At 35.8% G+C, this 15,359-nt stretch overlaps 3 protein-coding genes across 4 annotated transcripts; all 3 read left to right on the top strand.

Moving 5' to 3' along the window:
• The first annotated feature begins 1,124 nt into the window (after positions 1 to 1,124).
• Positions 1,125 to 2,693, top strand: LOC113049955 (P2Y purinoceptor 4). The gene has a single exon (XM_026212691.1). It carries the CDS (start codon positions 1,125 to 1,127, stop codon positions 2,112 to 2,114), a length of 990 nt encoding a protein of 329 aa, XP_026068476.1. The 3' UTR covers positions 2,115 to 2,693.
• Positions 2,579 to 5,008, top strand: LOC113049310 (P2Y purinoceptor 4). 2 transcript variants are annotated; one of them, XM_026211565.1, is made up of 3 exons: positions 2,579 to 2,693; positions 2,907 to 2,967; positions 3,120 to 5,008. In XM_026211565.1, the coding sequence occupies exon 3, from the start codon at positions 3,135 to 3,137 to the stop codon at positions 4,149 to 4,151; it is 1,017 nt and encodes a 338-aa protein (XP_026067350.1). In that variant the 5' UTR covers positions 2,579 to 2,693; positions 2,907 to 2,967; positions 3,120 to 3,134; the 3' UTR covers positions 4,152 to 5,008. The 2 variants fall into 2 exon arrangements, with proteins under 2 accessions (XP_026067350.1, XP_026067349.1); XM_026211564.1 differs by lacking the exon at positions 2,907 to 2,967 and having other exon boundaries at positions 2,581 to 2,693.
• Positions 5,009 to 5,083: 75 nt separating this feature from the next.
• arrdc1a (arrestin domain containing 1a) lies at positions 5,084 to 15,014 on the top strand. Its single transcript, XM_026211563.1, has 8 exons — positions 5,084 to 5,312; positions 9,790 to 9,900; positions 9,991 to 10,041; positions 11,618 to 11,772; positions 11,857 to 12,039; positions 12,391 to 12,567; positions 12,817 to 13,210; positions 14,251 to 15,014. Exons 1-8 carry the CDS (start codon positions 5,195 to 5,197, stop codon positions 14,286 to 14,288), a joined length of 1,227 nt encoding a protein of 408 aa, XP_026067348.1. The 5' UTR covers positions 5,084 to 5,194; the 3' UTR covers positions 14,289 to 15,014.
• Positions 15,015 to 15,359: the final 345 nt, after the last annotated feature.

Below are 15,359 nucleotides of genomic sequence, written 5' to 3'. Positions count from 1 at the left end.
TGGAGCTATTTTAGGCACTAAATAAAAACACTGCAACTTGTGATAAGTGTAAAAAGAGCATTCGATACTGTGGCAACCCTACACTTAAAACACATGACAAGGAAAATGCTGAGCTACAAAATCGAAGAAATGAGGAGGGGAAAATTTAAATATGTTGTTGTTTCTCAATAAAAACCTCTGAGTTCAACAGGGGACAGGGTCCATAAGGGGGGCTCAGGGAATGTAATTGCACAGGTATATTTGTTCTTTGTTTGTTCTTCATTAATAATTGTGTGCACTTTATTTCACTTTATTTAATTTGCCTTTAAAACCAGAAAAAAGGGAGAGAGTTTTGTTATTTTTTTATTTATTTTTTAAGTAAAAAATATCGTATTGGTATTGATATCAGCAATACTTACCCTATATGTATTAGGTATCGGATCGATACCAAATTTAGCAGTATCGCCCACCACAGTCATGTGAGCCAGTGATTCAATGATCCATTCACCTGTTTACGTTTCTAATGGAATCAGCCGTTTTGAAACAATCCTTTGATTTGAATGATTCAATAAATAATTTATTTAAACCAGGATTGGCTGCCATCTACTGGCGATTATATTGTAATCTTTATTTATCTGAAACAGCCAAGGTGCCAGCACAAGAACACATTTATGAAAATATTGTTTAATTATCAGTATTGACCCAAATTGCTCAATTTCAGGCCCCAAAAGGAACATAAAACTTAAAATTATAGTTAATGTTAATTAATCATTTAAGGCAAATTTTGTAATCATTGTTTAAAATTAGCTGTGGGACCCCAAGCAGAAATTGAACGGAACATCCCCCATTGATTTTTTTTCGTCGACCACTGGCAAAAGACAGCATATTAATGAAAACTACCTAATGTAATGTTGATCCAGGAAGTGGCATATGTTTGTGCAAGCTTTGGAGGTATTGATGGAAATGATTTACTGGATTTATGCTTTGATAACTGCATATTATCCTGAAGTATTTTTTTGACAAAAAAGGGATCTTAATCCATCAAACCTTAATTCCTTAATTATATTTCTATCTTCAGTGTAACCATGTTTTATTATAAACCTAATAATATTTTCATCTGCTGTTTTTTTTTTTTTTTTTTTCAGATGAACAGTACAGAGCCCTACTCCAACTCTAACGCCATCAGCAATGACAGCAGTAGGTTTTGTCCCATAAATCCCCAGCACATCTCCATTTCTGTGCTCATTTGTCTCACTTTCCTGGTGGGATTCCTGCTGAATGTCTTCAGTCTGTGGGTGTTCACATGCAGGACACCAGAATGGACGTCCAACACTGTTCTACAGTTTCATCTAGCTGTCAGTGATGTCCTCCTGTGTCCTATGGGACCGTTTATGGCAGTATATTATCACACTGTTAACTGGTCTTTTGGGAAAGCTTTCTGTCGGCTTAAAATAGCTTTAATAAGCTTTCACATTTACACCAGTATTCTGTTTCTGACTCTCATAAGCATTCACCGCTATGTGGTTGTGGTACGCTACAACCAAGTCTCTCACATGAATCGAAAGGACTTTGTACAGAAGCTCTGTGCTGGAGTTTGGCTTTTTGTATTGATTAAAGGAACTGTTTTAGCAGCTGTTTTAGACACAAGCAACGTGGACAATCGCACGTTATGCCTCAGCATTCATCAAGGACAATATACTGACTTCTATTTCATTGTAAACTTCACTATCCTCATTCCTGGATTACTTCTATCATTCCTTGTTTCTGCGATCTGCTACACTCTTCTTGTGCGCTCGATGTCCCATCTTGACACTAGCCATGATAGTGGACAAGCTATTAAGAGCAAATCATGTAAAATGGTGGCTGTTTGTTTGGTTATTTTTGTTGTTTGCTTCACGCCTATGAATGTGGCACGCAGTGTGGGTCTTGTGGTCAAGAAATTCTTACCCAACGAATGCAGTCTACTTTTAAAAGTGGAGACTGCATACTATGTGTCATGGATCTTGGCTGGAGCTAACTGCTGTCTCGATCCAATTATCTATTGTTTCAGCTGTCAGAAATTCACAAAAACACTTCGTATCTCTCTTAGGAAGATAGGGTTGAGGCTTGAAATGAGTCATGGGGAATCTTCATAAGATTGCCTTCATGTAAGCAAAAACAGCCCTCGGTTAGCAAGGAACATATTGAAACTGTTGTTACAGTATATATATTGTATGTGTTGGCATTTTGTATTGATAATTCACAGAAACTTTTTTGTTTTTTTAAATTGCAGTGAAATTTTGTATGTAGGTTTATAGTTAATTCAATTTAATGCAAATTAAATTATTTTGCTTACTTTTTGAAGTAAATTATTAGTTTTGTTAATGATTGCACTGAAGTGCAGACAATATAATGATTTATGGCAGTAGGATTATTATTTTTTTTATTAACATTCTATATATGTGCAACATTAGACCTTATATAAATAGTCTTAAAATCCATGAATTGTGAAACTGGTGTTCTTATTAAAGTACCTCACTGCTCAAAATATAGTGGTAGACAAGGGTGGAGTTTATGTTAATGACTGCTGACTAATAAAAGGAAATCCTGTCTTGGTTCCTTTTTATCACACTTCTACTGAAATGTTCAAGTAAAGTTGTGTGCTTTCATATAGTCACTTCGTCATACAATTTACATATTTCAAATGAGGTTTGAGGGGGGCGTTGTACGACCAGGTAAGTGCTCTGTTTAGCTTAATATTCATTTTTCAGAGGCATGTTACATTTGGTAATTTAATAAGAATTTAAGTGGAAAAATGTGTGTGTCTATTTGTTTTTCTCTATTCAAAACTTTTCTCTCTCTCCATTAACTTTTTTTTTTTTTTTTTTGTCTGTTCAAAACCCTTTTTTTCTCTTACATGACACCACTGCACACTTCTCGTTTTGAAGAGAGAAAAAAAATTGGAGACAGAATATTTTTGGGAGAGAACAACACAATTTCAGAAAGAAAGTGAGAGAAAATCTTAGGACTTAGCCTCAAGAAAGAATCTAAGGCACTTATCCCCCCAACTCAATTATTATTATTATTATTTAAAGTTGCAAATCAGGGCTACTGTAAATTTCAGTTCCTCTGATCAACAACCTCTCATTTTTTTTGCACAGTGGCATTCTTCAAAGATGAACACCTCAGATGTAGTCAACGCTAGCCATAACAATACATGTTCTCCTGAGCCTCAGCACATATCTCTGGGTGTGATCCTCTGTCTGGTCTATCTTCTGGGCCTTCTGCTCAATGGATTCAGCCTGTGGGTCTTCACCTGCCGCGTTCACAAATGGAACTCTGGAGCTGTTCTGCAGTTTAATCTGGCTCTATCTGACGCCATCATCACTCCACTCACCCCACTGATGGCAGCGTACTTTGTCATGGATAGTAACTGGAAATTTGGGGATTTTGCCTGCCGGCTGAAGATCGCCGTGCTAAGCATCCACTTTAATGGCAGCGTTATCTTCCTCATGCTTATTAGTGTTCATCGATATGTGTCTGTGGTTCACTTCAACCGCTCCTTGTTGATAAAAAGGAAGATCTTCATAAAGAAACTGTGTGCTGGGATTTGGGGCTTTCTGATAATACTTGGCATTTTCTATGGATGGCTGCTTCCTGTAACCATTGAAGAAAATAATGGGCATTGTCTTACTATTCATCAGAAAAAATTGATTGATTCTTATTTTGTTATTAACTTTGTGATTTTCTTCTTTTGGTGTATTTTCCCCTTAATTATTTTAGTGTTTTGCTACAGTCGCCTGGCGAGCTCAGTGTCCCGCATTAACATAAATTCTGCCCAGGGCCAGTCAGTCAAGAATAAGTCTATGAGGATGATAGGGATATGTGTATTCATATTTGCCCTTTGCTTTCTTCCTCTCAATGTTGTTCGGACTATCGGAGTAGTTGTGAAAAAGTATCATTCTAGTAAATGTAGACTTTTGTTGCAGTTGCAAACAGCATATTATGCATGCTATATATTGGCAGGTATCAACTGCTGCTTGGACCCCCTCATCTACTTTTTTGGCTCACATAATTTTATGAAAGCCTTTAGAAGATCTCTGAAGGTAATGGGGGTCAAACCTTATGTTGAAAACAAAATGGAATCAGAAACAGTAAGTCAAAGTCTAAACAGAAATGTAGTAAGTAATTGACAAACTTTCTGAACTCATGCCAGTGAAAACATCCTCAGAGAAGAGATTTGTTACAAGATGAAGTTAAAGCTTATAAGGGTACATGAACTAAAAAAAGGCCAAAACACTGTCCATTTTAGTTTCATGTTGATTTTAATGTTGCTTTGATAAGCAGCCTACTGCAAGATTACACTTAAAATATTTTGTTTGTCCTGTATGATCCTATTCCATAATACTGAAGTAAAAATATAAAATAATAAAAAATATATATTTTTAAGTGTAATCTTGCTGGTAGTATTGTGAATTTGACAGAAAATGTTACTGTGGCATCCACAGCAAAATGGGTGTTTCTGCTAAAAACACTGTGGAATGCATTAAGAATTTGTTAAAATGATTTTGTAAATATTTATTCTAGCCTACAAAGTAATGTTTAAGAATATACAAATGTTCTGGGCTAGTAACCTTTCACAAAATGCTAATTATAACTAGGCTAAATGCAGCAATAAGCTTTGAACGTTTTATTCAGCTGAATCTTTCAGATGGTAGCCTATGAATAAAATTATATTCTAAACTAATATTTTGAATTGTAGATAGTAGAATTTCAAATAGCCTGTGACAGTCATGCTAACACGTGAGTGAAACTAAATAAACAGAAGATCCATTAAACTGTTTATGTCATTGTTGATGACTGACACAAGATATAAAACTAACGTCCTCAGTTTTTTTCCTATTAGCTATTATTCCTATTCCTTTATTATTATTTGTATCTGTGTAAATTGTAAAAGTTTTGTAAAAAGAAAAAGAAAAGTACCTGTAAAAACATTTTTAAAAAAAACGAGGAATAAAATGTCATGTTGTTAAACTTTTCTTATCTGTGCTATAATAAAACGATTTTAAGAAGTGAGTCAGTTTATGTCCGTTTTTTTTCCTGTTAATGCCGAGAACCGCAGTACTCCCAACTGACGTCAGACATTATTTGCGTGACGTTGGTCACAGGTAAAGAATTTGCTTTCCTTGTGGATCAGTTTCGCTCAACCACCTGTTCACGTTGGACGGAGAACAGAATGGGGAAGATTAGGGAATTCGAAATAACTCTTAAAAACAACAAAACAGTTTATAGTCCAGGTGAATCAATTTCCGGAACTCTGAAAATCTCAACTGCACAGCCAATAGAATGTAAAGGTAAGTAAACAAAAGACTCCAATAATAGCACGCAGCCACCAATATTTCACTGGATGATTTTTTTCTAAACAAGTTTTCTTCTAAAAGTATAATCGCCTACTTGTGTATCAAACGTAAATCTTAGCCTAATGGATGTTTTCCTAGACGTTCTTACGTGTAGAGTGGGTTTGTGTTCGCGCATCGAGGACTGAAACTGGTGTGAGCGAAACTTGTTGCGGATATTGACATACCAGCGCGGAATAGTGCATAAATCTCTTACCTCTTTCGTTCCGATCTTAGTTCTCTGACATTTCCGTAATAACCATAAACAGAGTGTTACTGAAATAGGCTAATTGTGTATAATCCAATCTGTTTATCGATACCTTGCCAGGTGAACTAATAGCAGTATCGGTTATCAGTGTCAGCATTTTAAAACAGTGACTGAGAAAATTACGTATGAAGACTTATATTTAAGGGAAAGTTAGGTATGTTAGGCCTACTAGGACCTAAAATAGTTTAAGGAAATCTACATGATGTAACGCGTGAGCGGTTGCTTGGCGGTGTTTATTGTTTTTTCGAAAGCTCAATTTGCATATTTATGGAGAAGGGTCTGTCTGCTTGTATTTATGCCTTGAGCCTTCAGCAGCGTGTTTGAGTCCTTGAAACGGACCTTGAAACATCTTTTAATTGTCAAACAAATCTTGAAATCGGTTTTCAGGATCATACATAAATGCAATTTGCTGCAATACTGGTCAGAATATTTGGAGTCACCAACTGTTGATACCAGCACCTGTTTCACCCAGCCTCACCTGTTCATGTTAAGGTCAAATATCCTTACACATTTTTGCTTATCCACTGCAGTATACAAAAATAAATCTGCTGTGATTTCTGGATACTTGAAGGAATGCAAGCCTCAAAGATCCCATTAACTGTGCCTTTTTTGTGCAGAATAGGTATGGGCATGTATTATAAATGAATATGGCTAGCTATAAAAAAGGTAAAAGGCTTTGCTACTTGCAATATGCATATCGAATGATTTCATATGCAGATAAAGTACAGCTCTGGCTTGTGTATCTACATCCATAAAGCTAATATAAGGGTTACCAGCAAAATCTATTGTCCAGAAAGACAATACAGCTACATTTTGACTTTGGGCCTCATCTTGGTCATGGGATCAAGGTGAAACATCTATGAATATACATGATAAAAATGTCAGCCTATAGACCTATTTTGTGTAAAAACAAACAAACAAAACCCCACCAACCAATGTGAAGAAGGAAGCATGTTTAGAAGTGTTGTTTTTGCATGTTTGAGAACTGCTGTGGGCAAGGCAAATGTGAAAAGACTGGAATGAGTCAGAGTGCAAGATGATGTTTGAAAAAAAAAAAAAGTTGTTTTACCAGATGTAATCTTCAGTTTAACAGTGATGTGAGAAAGAAAGCAGGCCATGTAATTATGTCAGTGGTTTGGGGCTGGTCTATTTGTTTGATCTGAGATGTTGATGAAGTGTACTGACCGGACTGGTTTGCTCACATTCTAGATCAAGGACAACAGTAATAACAATCGCACAGTCACCATTACAACATTATGAAGAAGTCATCTGACAGTATTTAAAACAATAACAGTTTTGTTTGAGTCTTTATTTATTTCTTTTTGGTTGAATTAAATTACTGAAGTAGCCTAGTTGACTCTTTTGACCTGAGCAATATTTTTGCCCTCATTTCCTGTTTATTAATCAATAGAAGATTTTATTTAATTTTATTTATATATTGTTTGACAAAATTTTCTACCAGTATCAGTTCATAAATGTCAATTCAGGAGCACTCATATTCTGTTCAGTTCGTCAGTGACCGATCATAAGATGTTGTTGTTCACCCAGTTTCTTACTGGAGTCTCTTCTGACGTATGTCCCATGGTTGCTTATGTATCTGTGGTAACATCTCTGCTTGCTTGCAGTCAGTGTGTGTCTTGGGCTTAGAGAGTGAGAGAGAGAGAGAGAGAGAGAGAGAGAGAGAGAAAGGGGAAACTGTGAAAATAAAGGTTTGCAAACAGATAGAATCACAAAGACAAGGATTTAAAAGAAAGAAATGGACAAATAAAGACTGCATGTTAATAGCTGTATTTATTTCTCTTAGGGATTGAGGACCTATCTTTGTAAACTAGCTTTGCAAATTGCTTTTCTGCAGATTTATTTAAATAATTATTTTTTTAATAATCAATTTGTAGTCTAATATATAAACAATTAAAGGCTACATAACATACAGTTTCACTTAATCTCATGATAATCTTGAGTACTTATTGCATCCTTCATATATCCAAAATGTCTTTAGTTTTATCATATTTATAATAGTCAAGTCAAGTCAAGTCATCTTTATTTATATAGTGCTTTAAACAAAATAAATTGCGTCAAAGCAACTGAACAACATTCATTAGGAAAACAGTGTGTCAATAATGCAAAACGACAGTTAAAGGCAGTTCATCATTGAATTCAGTGATGTCATCTCTGTTCAGTTAAATAGTGTCTGTGCATGTACTTGCAATCACGTCAACGATATCACTGTAGATGAAGTGACCCCAACTAAACAAGCCAGAGGTGACAGCGGCAAGGAACCGAAACTCCATCGGTGACAGAATGGAGAAAAAAACCTTGGGAGAAACCAGGCTCAGTTGGGGGCCCAGTTCTCCTCTGACCAGACGAAACCAGTAGTTCAATTCCAGGCTGCAGCAAAGTCAGATTGTGCAGAAGAATCATCTGTTTCCTGTGGTCTTGTCCTGGTGGTCCTCTGAGACAAGGTCTTTACAGGGGATCTGTATCTGGGGCTCTAGTTGTCCTGGTCTCGGCTGTCTTTCAGGGCAGTAGAGGTCCTTTCTAGGTGCTGATGCACCATCTGGTCTGGATACGTACTGGATCCGGGTCACTGAAGTGACCCTCTGATCTGGATACAGACTGGATCTGGTGGCTACAGTGACCTCGGAAAAAGAGAGAAACAGACAAATATTAGCGTAGATGCCATTCTTCTATGGATGTAGCAAGTACATAGGATGTTATGGGAAATGTTTCTGCTTCCATTTTACCTAATTAATGCAGCCTAAAAATCCTTTAACGGATTTGGATATTAAAAGCATATTATATATCATAATAATATGATATATAATATAATACAGCTTTCCGATTCTTTCCAGAAAATGCAGAGCTCCTGGAGGCGTGTGGTGGGCGGAGCTATAATACTGATCTTTCACGTGTTACATTAACATATATTCACATACGTGGTGATTTCCAACAAAATACAGAAATCTGATGCAATTGTAGTTACATGAATGGGATCTTTTATCACAGGGACGGCTCCATGTTTTAATAGCAAACGATTTGCAAATCTAGGGTTGACTTGGGCCTTGTTTATAAAACATTTGTCACTCAAATGACCAGAACACACATAGGCACTTGATACACTCCTTTGCTGCCTCGGAAAAACAAAGGATTGGAGGATTTATTTGGAGGCATTCTTGAACAAATCCTATGCAGCGCTGCCGACGAAAATATCTGCATTTAACAACTGTAAAAGTAAAACATGGTCATTTGTTTTCAATTGCAAAACATTTTTACTGTCCCCTGTTGATAGATTTTGTCTTGCAGCAAAGATGTATCTTTTTGTTTATTTTTTATTTATTTACTTTTTTCTCTATAGCAATATAGAAATTTTCTTTACTAAACTCGATACCATGAGTTGTTTGTTTGGCCTCCTTTGTTGATGACATATGGCTAGTGTGTTTTTGTCTGTTGCCTTGTAATGTTACCATGACAGTATGTTTTAATGGAACGTCCTGCTGGTAAGGTGAAGGACAGAGTGAGGTCAAATCAAGTTTTCATTAAAGGAACAAGGCTGTCATTTTGGTCCTAGACTATTACAGTCATCATTAACTGACCCTCATGAAATGTTCCTTTAAATAACTGTCAGGACATAATCTCACACAATGATGCATTCCTTTTGATAGCTTTTCATGAGTAAAAAAAACTTTCTTTTCAGTACTGCTTTGGATATAACTGGATATTAATGGATATAAATGTTTTTTTTTTTTTTGTGTGTGTTTTTTTAATCTTCTGTACCAGTCCAGTTATATATCACCCGTTACTATTTTGGTGCGAGAAACCACTGCAAATGATCAAGTATGTGAGGGAACTTTTTTTAATGACTCAAACTGTATCATGATTCGTGAACATATGTTTGACCAGTTAGATCAAAAGAGTGATTCATTCGCAATTCTGGCATCACAAGTTCTGATTCTAAACGGCTGATTGACAGAGAAAAATGATTCTCAGGTTGGTAATTTTCACTGACATAAGGATTTATCAGTAATATTTTACTGGGACAAAGCAGAATTTTTTTCTGCAGCTCTTGTCCCAGTAAAAAGGATCTGGCGATGCCTGCTGCTTATCAGCATCTTGCATCTGTGCAGGCACATTTCTTTTGACTGACCAATGTCTTTATTCCATAATCAGCGATCAAAGTGAACTGCCAGGGCTTCTGTGGAGTGACCAGCAAATCAAATGACACAGACTGGACAGAGGAGGAGCAGTACTTCAGCAGCTCAGTCTCAGTAGCAGACAAAGGTACACAGATGTCATGGCCTCGCTCACACATTAAATGGTAGGAGAATGCTTGTTCAGATCCCTTACAGTTTCTCTCTGTCTGTTTCCCAGGCATTCTGAAAGACGGCGAGCACAGTTTTCCCTTCAAGTTTCTCTTGCCAGGTGAGGCACAATTTTGGCTGTCGCTCGACATTCCTCCAAGACATGTCAGAGATTAACCACTGTTTACATATATCCACGGCAACAGAACAACTGTTTAAAAAAAAACTAAAATGACAACTTTATATAACCAAATACAACTTATTTGTGTCACCCAATACAGGTATTAGGAGTTTGAGAGTATAGAATATAGGAGTTTTTTCCTAGTTCGATAAATGTGCAATACAGTCCAAAAGTTATTTTTTTCAAATGTTTTGGTAAAAAAATAAAATAAAATGCTTATACTGTGAAATATTGTTGCAAATTAAAAGAACTGTTTTCTCTTTTTACATATTTAAAAATGTCATTTATTCTATGAAGCTTAAACTGAATCAGCTACGCCAGTCTTCAGTGTCACACGATCCTTCAGGAATCATTCTAAAATGCTGATTTGTTGCACAAAGAAACATTTCTCATGTCAGTGTAAAGGTGATTCAGAGAATTGCTTCTAGGCATTACACATTTTAGAAATGTGTTGCTGAAAACATGTTACGAAGACTGTGAACTATTTAGTACTGAATTGTGGAGTTAAAGTTTTTCACAATTTTTGTCTTCAGGATTTTTGGTTGGGCCTGAAAACATGTCTTTATGATGCACTTGAGGCACTGAGCATGGTCCGTCCCCTAACACAATAATAACTAGAGGGTATCCGCATCAATAAACATGTATCGCTGTGTAATTAAGCTGCTAGAGTTAGCATCCATTCAGGCTGTAGCAGTATTTGACAGTTGAAAGGGGTTTAACACAATTGGTAGTGGTTTCAGTGTCAACCGAGGAAACACCCCCAGAATTTGATATACTGCAGACTTATTTATTTGGCTTTTTTTTACGATCCAAATTTGGTTGCGTGGTTAATAACACCTTTCTCTGTGGTGTCACAAACTTAGAGCACATTTAATATTGCTTTATGATGACTTTAACAACTTTTTGGAAACTGTGATACGTGTTTTCTTTTTCAAGAATCGTTGGTAAATATAAAGTTTAAAAGAACAGCATTTCTCCAAAGTAGGTCTTTTGGTAACATAAAAAAAAAAAAAACCTTAGTGTGAGTTCGGTTACTGTCAGTTAAATTTCAGTTAAAAAGTCGGATTCCTTAATTTTTGTTTGTTTTATTCACTCTCTTCACAATGTGAAACTAAGACACACACTAGCCCATCAAGGCTATCCCAGCTCTTATTGTCTGGAGCTGCTCAGCTGCTATTTGAAACCTCCATCTGTTGTTCCTCTATTATCTGAGACTCCCCGGCTCCCCCCTCACGGAACAATGCCTCTTAGAGAATCGTGCTTCACGTGCTGTACTGTTGGCTTTTGTGGTTTTCAGCCTTTTGCTAAAAACATAGAAGCTTATTGGATAATGCACCCTGTTAAACCTTTTTTGTTTGAAAAGAACATTGTTCCAATGCAAAAGTCCAAACTTTGGTTATGAGAAGTAAGCAAATTATTAGCCACATCCTAATTTTTTTATTTTTTGTTTATTTTTATTAATTTATCTGCACCTGCAGAGTAGACATACAAACCTCTCTAATCCTCTCTTTTGTAGCTGCTGCACCTACATCATTTAAAGGGCCTTATGGAGTTATTACATACAGAGTTCGGGCTTTCATAGACACACCTCGTTTTGCAAAAGACTACAAGATAGAGAAGCCCTTCACTATGAAGAACACAGTCAACCTGAATGAAATACCTGGTATTCAGGTAAATGTGCTACACAGATCTCCATATTCTTAACTTCTGCCATTGATTTACATTACTATGCTTTTAATCATTTGCTTTGTGCAGGAACCTAGCTCCTCTTCTGTAACCAAGAATTTCTCATACATGCTTGTGAAAAATGGGACAGTGGTGCTGAAAGCTAAGAGTGACATGCGAGGATATATCACTGGACAGATCATAAAAGTGTTCGCTGAGATTGAAAACAAATCTGAGAAGTCAACAGGTCATGTGGTTGCCAGTCTAATGCAGGTAAGATTACACGAACTACATTAGATTATATTTTAAGAACAAATGTTTTCAGTTAAAGAATTGAGTATAGTGTGTGAAAATAGATTTTCTATTTATGATTAAAAGTGACTGTAAAGACTAAATTCTGTTCTTTTTTACATTCTACTGATTCTAAATATTAGGGAGGACAACACTGAGAATAAGAAATGTTTCTTGAGCAATTTCTGAAATGATATTTTTGATCCTATAAGTGCAGCCTCAGTGAGCACAAGTGACTTATATGGCTAAATAAATATTTGTGATTGAATATGCAGGTACACTTCGGTAAATATCATGATAAGATTCTCAATATTGCTCATCTCTTAATCTTAGAAAGTTACATATAATACCAAGAAGCCGACATATGACTTGCGGACTGTAGCGGAGGTAGAAGGACCTGGAGTTAAGGGTGGACAAAAAACTGAATGGAAGGAGCAGATTATTGTACCTTCTCTTCATCTGTCCACCCTGACTGATGGAAACCTCATCCAAATCTGCCACTACATTCAGGTGAATATTTAAATTAAGTTATTGTCACACATATTACATTAACATATTACATGAACATTAACAAGACACTTTTCTTTCCTGTGAGTATTTTTCTCTGTGTGTTTAATAATATCTGGCTTTATGGAAGCACTGGGCACATGTATATCAGAGAGATACATTTTATCAGAAGTTCATGCAAATTGAATATTGTATTTCCTTCTTCCTTCCTCTCATTGAATCTCATCTGCATGTTTGTTTCTGCTTTTCCAGGTCTATTTGAAATACCCAGAGGTATCAGTAACTCTGCCCCTTTACATTGGAAGCATTGCACTGGATCCAACTCGGCCTTCCCGCTCTCGGTCGGTTGCACCAATGCCAGCCCCACGTAATAACCCCACCGCTGCTCCTACCTCTGCCAATGCCCATTCTCCTGCTGCTGCTCCAGTCGAATCTGCCCCAACCACCCTGCCATTACGTAAAACCCCAAAAACTGCACCCAAACCCAGGCCTCGTAGCAGCTACGCATCCCTCAATGTGCCTCCCCCTGATATGTACCCAGAACTCCCAGGTGTGGCTAACTACAATGGGGAAATGCCAAAGAGTCCACAGTATGAGTCTGGTTCCCAGCTTCCTCCAAACTATAGAAGTTCACCATATCCACATGGTATGGCATGGTTATTAAATAATTAAATTAAAATGTATATGTGTGTTTTAAAAGATGTGAGCCATAACACCCAAGAGCTTAATCATCAGTGTTGGGGGTAACGCATTACAAGTAACGCAAGTTTTTTAACAGATTACTTTTAAGTAGCTAGTAAAGTAACGCATTACTTTTCAATTTAGATGCAAATATCAGTTACTTTTTTTAAATAAGTAAAGCCATTTACTTTGCTTCCCATTTATTGACTGACAGCTGTCGTGTTGCCATGTTGAGAGAAATTGGGAGGGAGTAAGTGCAGAAGAACACGATATTACTGTTGTTCTAGACTAAATATGAACATGCATTTACTCATCTCACCAGCACAAAAACAGATTCAGTCGTCCTTAAAATGAATAAAAACAGTCAAATGCAAACTCAGAATATAATGCAACCTGCAGTAATTTAAATGTTAAAGAAGACACGTATCGTTTATGTATTTAATCCCATTTTATTAACCAATGTCTTTGTTGCTGATCTTCAATGATCCATTTTAACCATACTAAAAAAATGACACGTTTCATTTTTGTTATTGCTGAATAGTGTTGAACTTTCTTTTCCTGCATCATATTCTTCATCCAGTTTGTTTGAGCTCTACTGTACAGACATGCATTTACATTTCCTTCAGCCTGAGGCGTATTCATTTTACTTTTGTTTTGAAAAGGGCTTTTACATATGTAAAATAACTTTTTTTTTAATTAAAAACAAGCAAGCAAGTAACTCAAAAGTAACATAACACATAACTTTCAATAAAAGTAATTAAATAACGCAATTAGTTACTTTTTTAGGGAGTATCGCTATATTGTAATGCATTACTTTAAAAAGTCTTGTTCCCCAACACTGTTAATCATATATTGTATAGCATATATTTACATAATATTTTAAATTAATTAAAATTAGTTTCTTTCAATTTTGTTTTGATTATAATTATTATTATATTTAATTGATTGTTCATTAGGTAAGGCAATGTTACCTGGTGATTAATTTGATTTCATTTCTTTTGACAGAGGCTCCACCTTCTTATGAAGATAGCTGCAATATATAGGATGTTTCCCAACCAAATGAAGAAGGGAGAAAAACATTGAAAAAATATGTGACTTTTATAAATGGAGACATCAAGCAGTTTTGAACCAAATGTGTACATATCCACATTATGTGTACTTACAATGTCTGTGCTGAAGAATGTGATATTTAACCTAAGAAGTCAGCTGATACAATACTTTAGGTGTGGTTTGACAGCTATTATGGCAAACAGGTGGAAATGAGTAATTTTGCTTTTCATTTTTGTCCTTGCAGATGACCTGTAAAATAGATCTGCCTCTTGCAAAGATATTACCACTTGTTTTTAGGAGTTTCATCATGGAAGAGTATTATGTACTCTTCTATTATTAGACTGTTGCTTGTTTTGTACATTTGTGCTTGCAATCACACGGTCACAAGGGTACTTTTATTTTATTTTATTGTATTTTTTTAAATGTTTTTTTTTTTATTAATTAGCATGTTCAGGCTTTGTTTTTTTATGTTCCTGATAAACTAAAGCTGAATCCAGTTCAAGTGAAATTGTAACTTAACTTTATACTATGTGTGGATACATGTCCTCATGTCATTATACAAAACCACTGAATATTTAGTATATATATACGTTTTTGGTATTTAATGATTAATAGTTAACTTTAATGATTCATTTCTGCCTTTGCTAGTATTGCACATTACTTTCATGTTAAAACTTTTTTTATTTAAGCAGTGATTTACATTTATATATTGTGTACAGATTAATAAAAATGTTTTTTAAAAAAACTCTGCATTTTGTACTGTTAAACAGAATGAAAATGAATCTTTGACGCTCCTGTGACTTTGACATGGATCTTTGATAGGCTGTTTTCATTATTCTTTACTTGTTGCTCATGGCAAAGATCCATTAAAGCACCAGTAGGGTTAGAAATCATCAACAGTGGCCATAACTCAAGCTTTGTGTACCATAGGATAAATTATACAGTTCAACCTTAAGTGCCAAGTGCCACACATTAGAAAAGTGTGTTGGTGATTTCAAAGGAATTTCTAGAAGTACAGACAGGCACAGCGATTCTTGGGGATCAATTTGTTGAGGTACAAACAA

The sequence above is a fragment of the Carassius auratus genome, chromosome 30 (genome assembly GCF_003368295.1).
Source record: "Carassius auratus strain Wakin chromosome 30, ASM336829v1, whole genome shotgun sequence".
Taxonomy (NCBI): Eukaryota; Metazoa; Chordata; class Actinopteri; order Cypriniformes; family Cyprinidae; genus Carassius; species Carassius auratus.
Note: the sequence above shows the minus strand (reverse complement) of the source record. Positions and strands in the feature narration are given on the sequence as shown.

Excerpts from the sequence above, each read along its gene's own strand:
- LOC113049955 (XM_026212691.1), top strand. The coding sequence starts at position 1,125 with ATGAACAGTACAGAGCCCTACTCCAACTCTAACGCCATCAGCAATGAC.
- LOC113049310 (XM_026211565.1), top strand. The coding sequence starts at position 3,135 with ATGAACACCTCAGATGTAGTCAACGCTAGCCATAACAATACATGTTCT.
- arrdc1a (XM_026211563.1), top strand. The coding sequence starts at position 5,195 with ATGGGGAAGATTAGGGAATTCGAAATAACTCTTAAAAACAACAAAACA. Across the intron at positions 10,042-11,617 it reads CTTCAAGTTTCTCTTGCCAG|CTGCTGCACCTACATCATTT; the intron begins GTGAGGCACAAT and ends TCTCTTTTGTAG. Across the intron at positions 12,040-12,390 it reads TGGTTGCCAGTCTAATGCAG|AAAGTTACATATAATACCAA; the intron begins GTAAGATTACAC and ends TCTTAATCTTAG.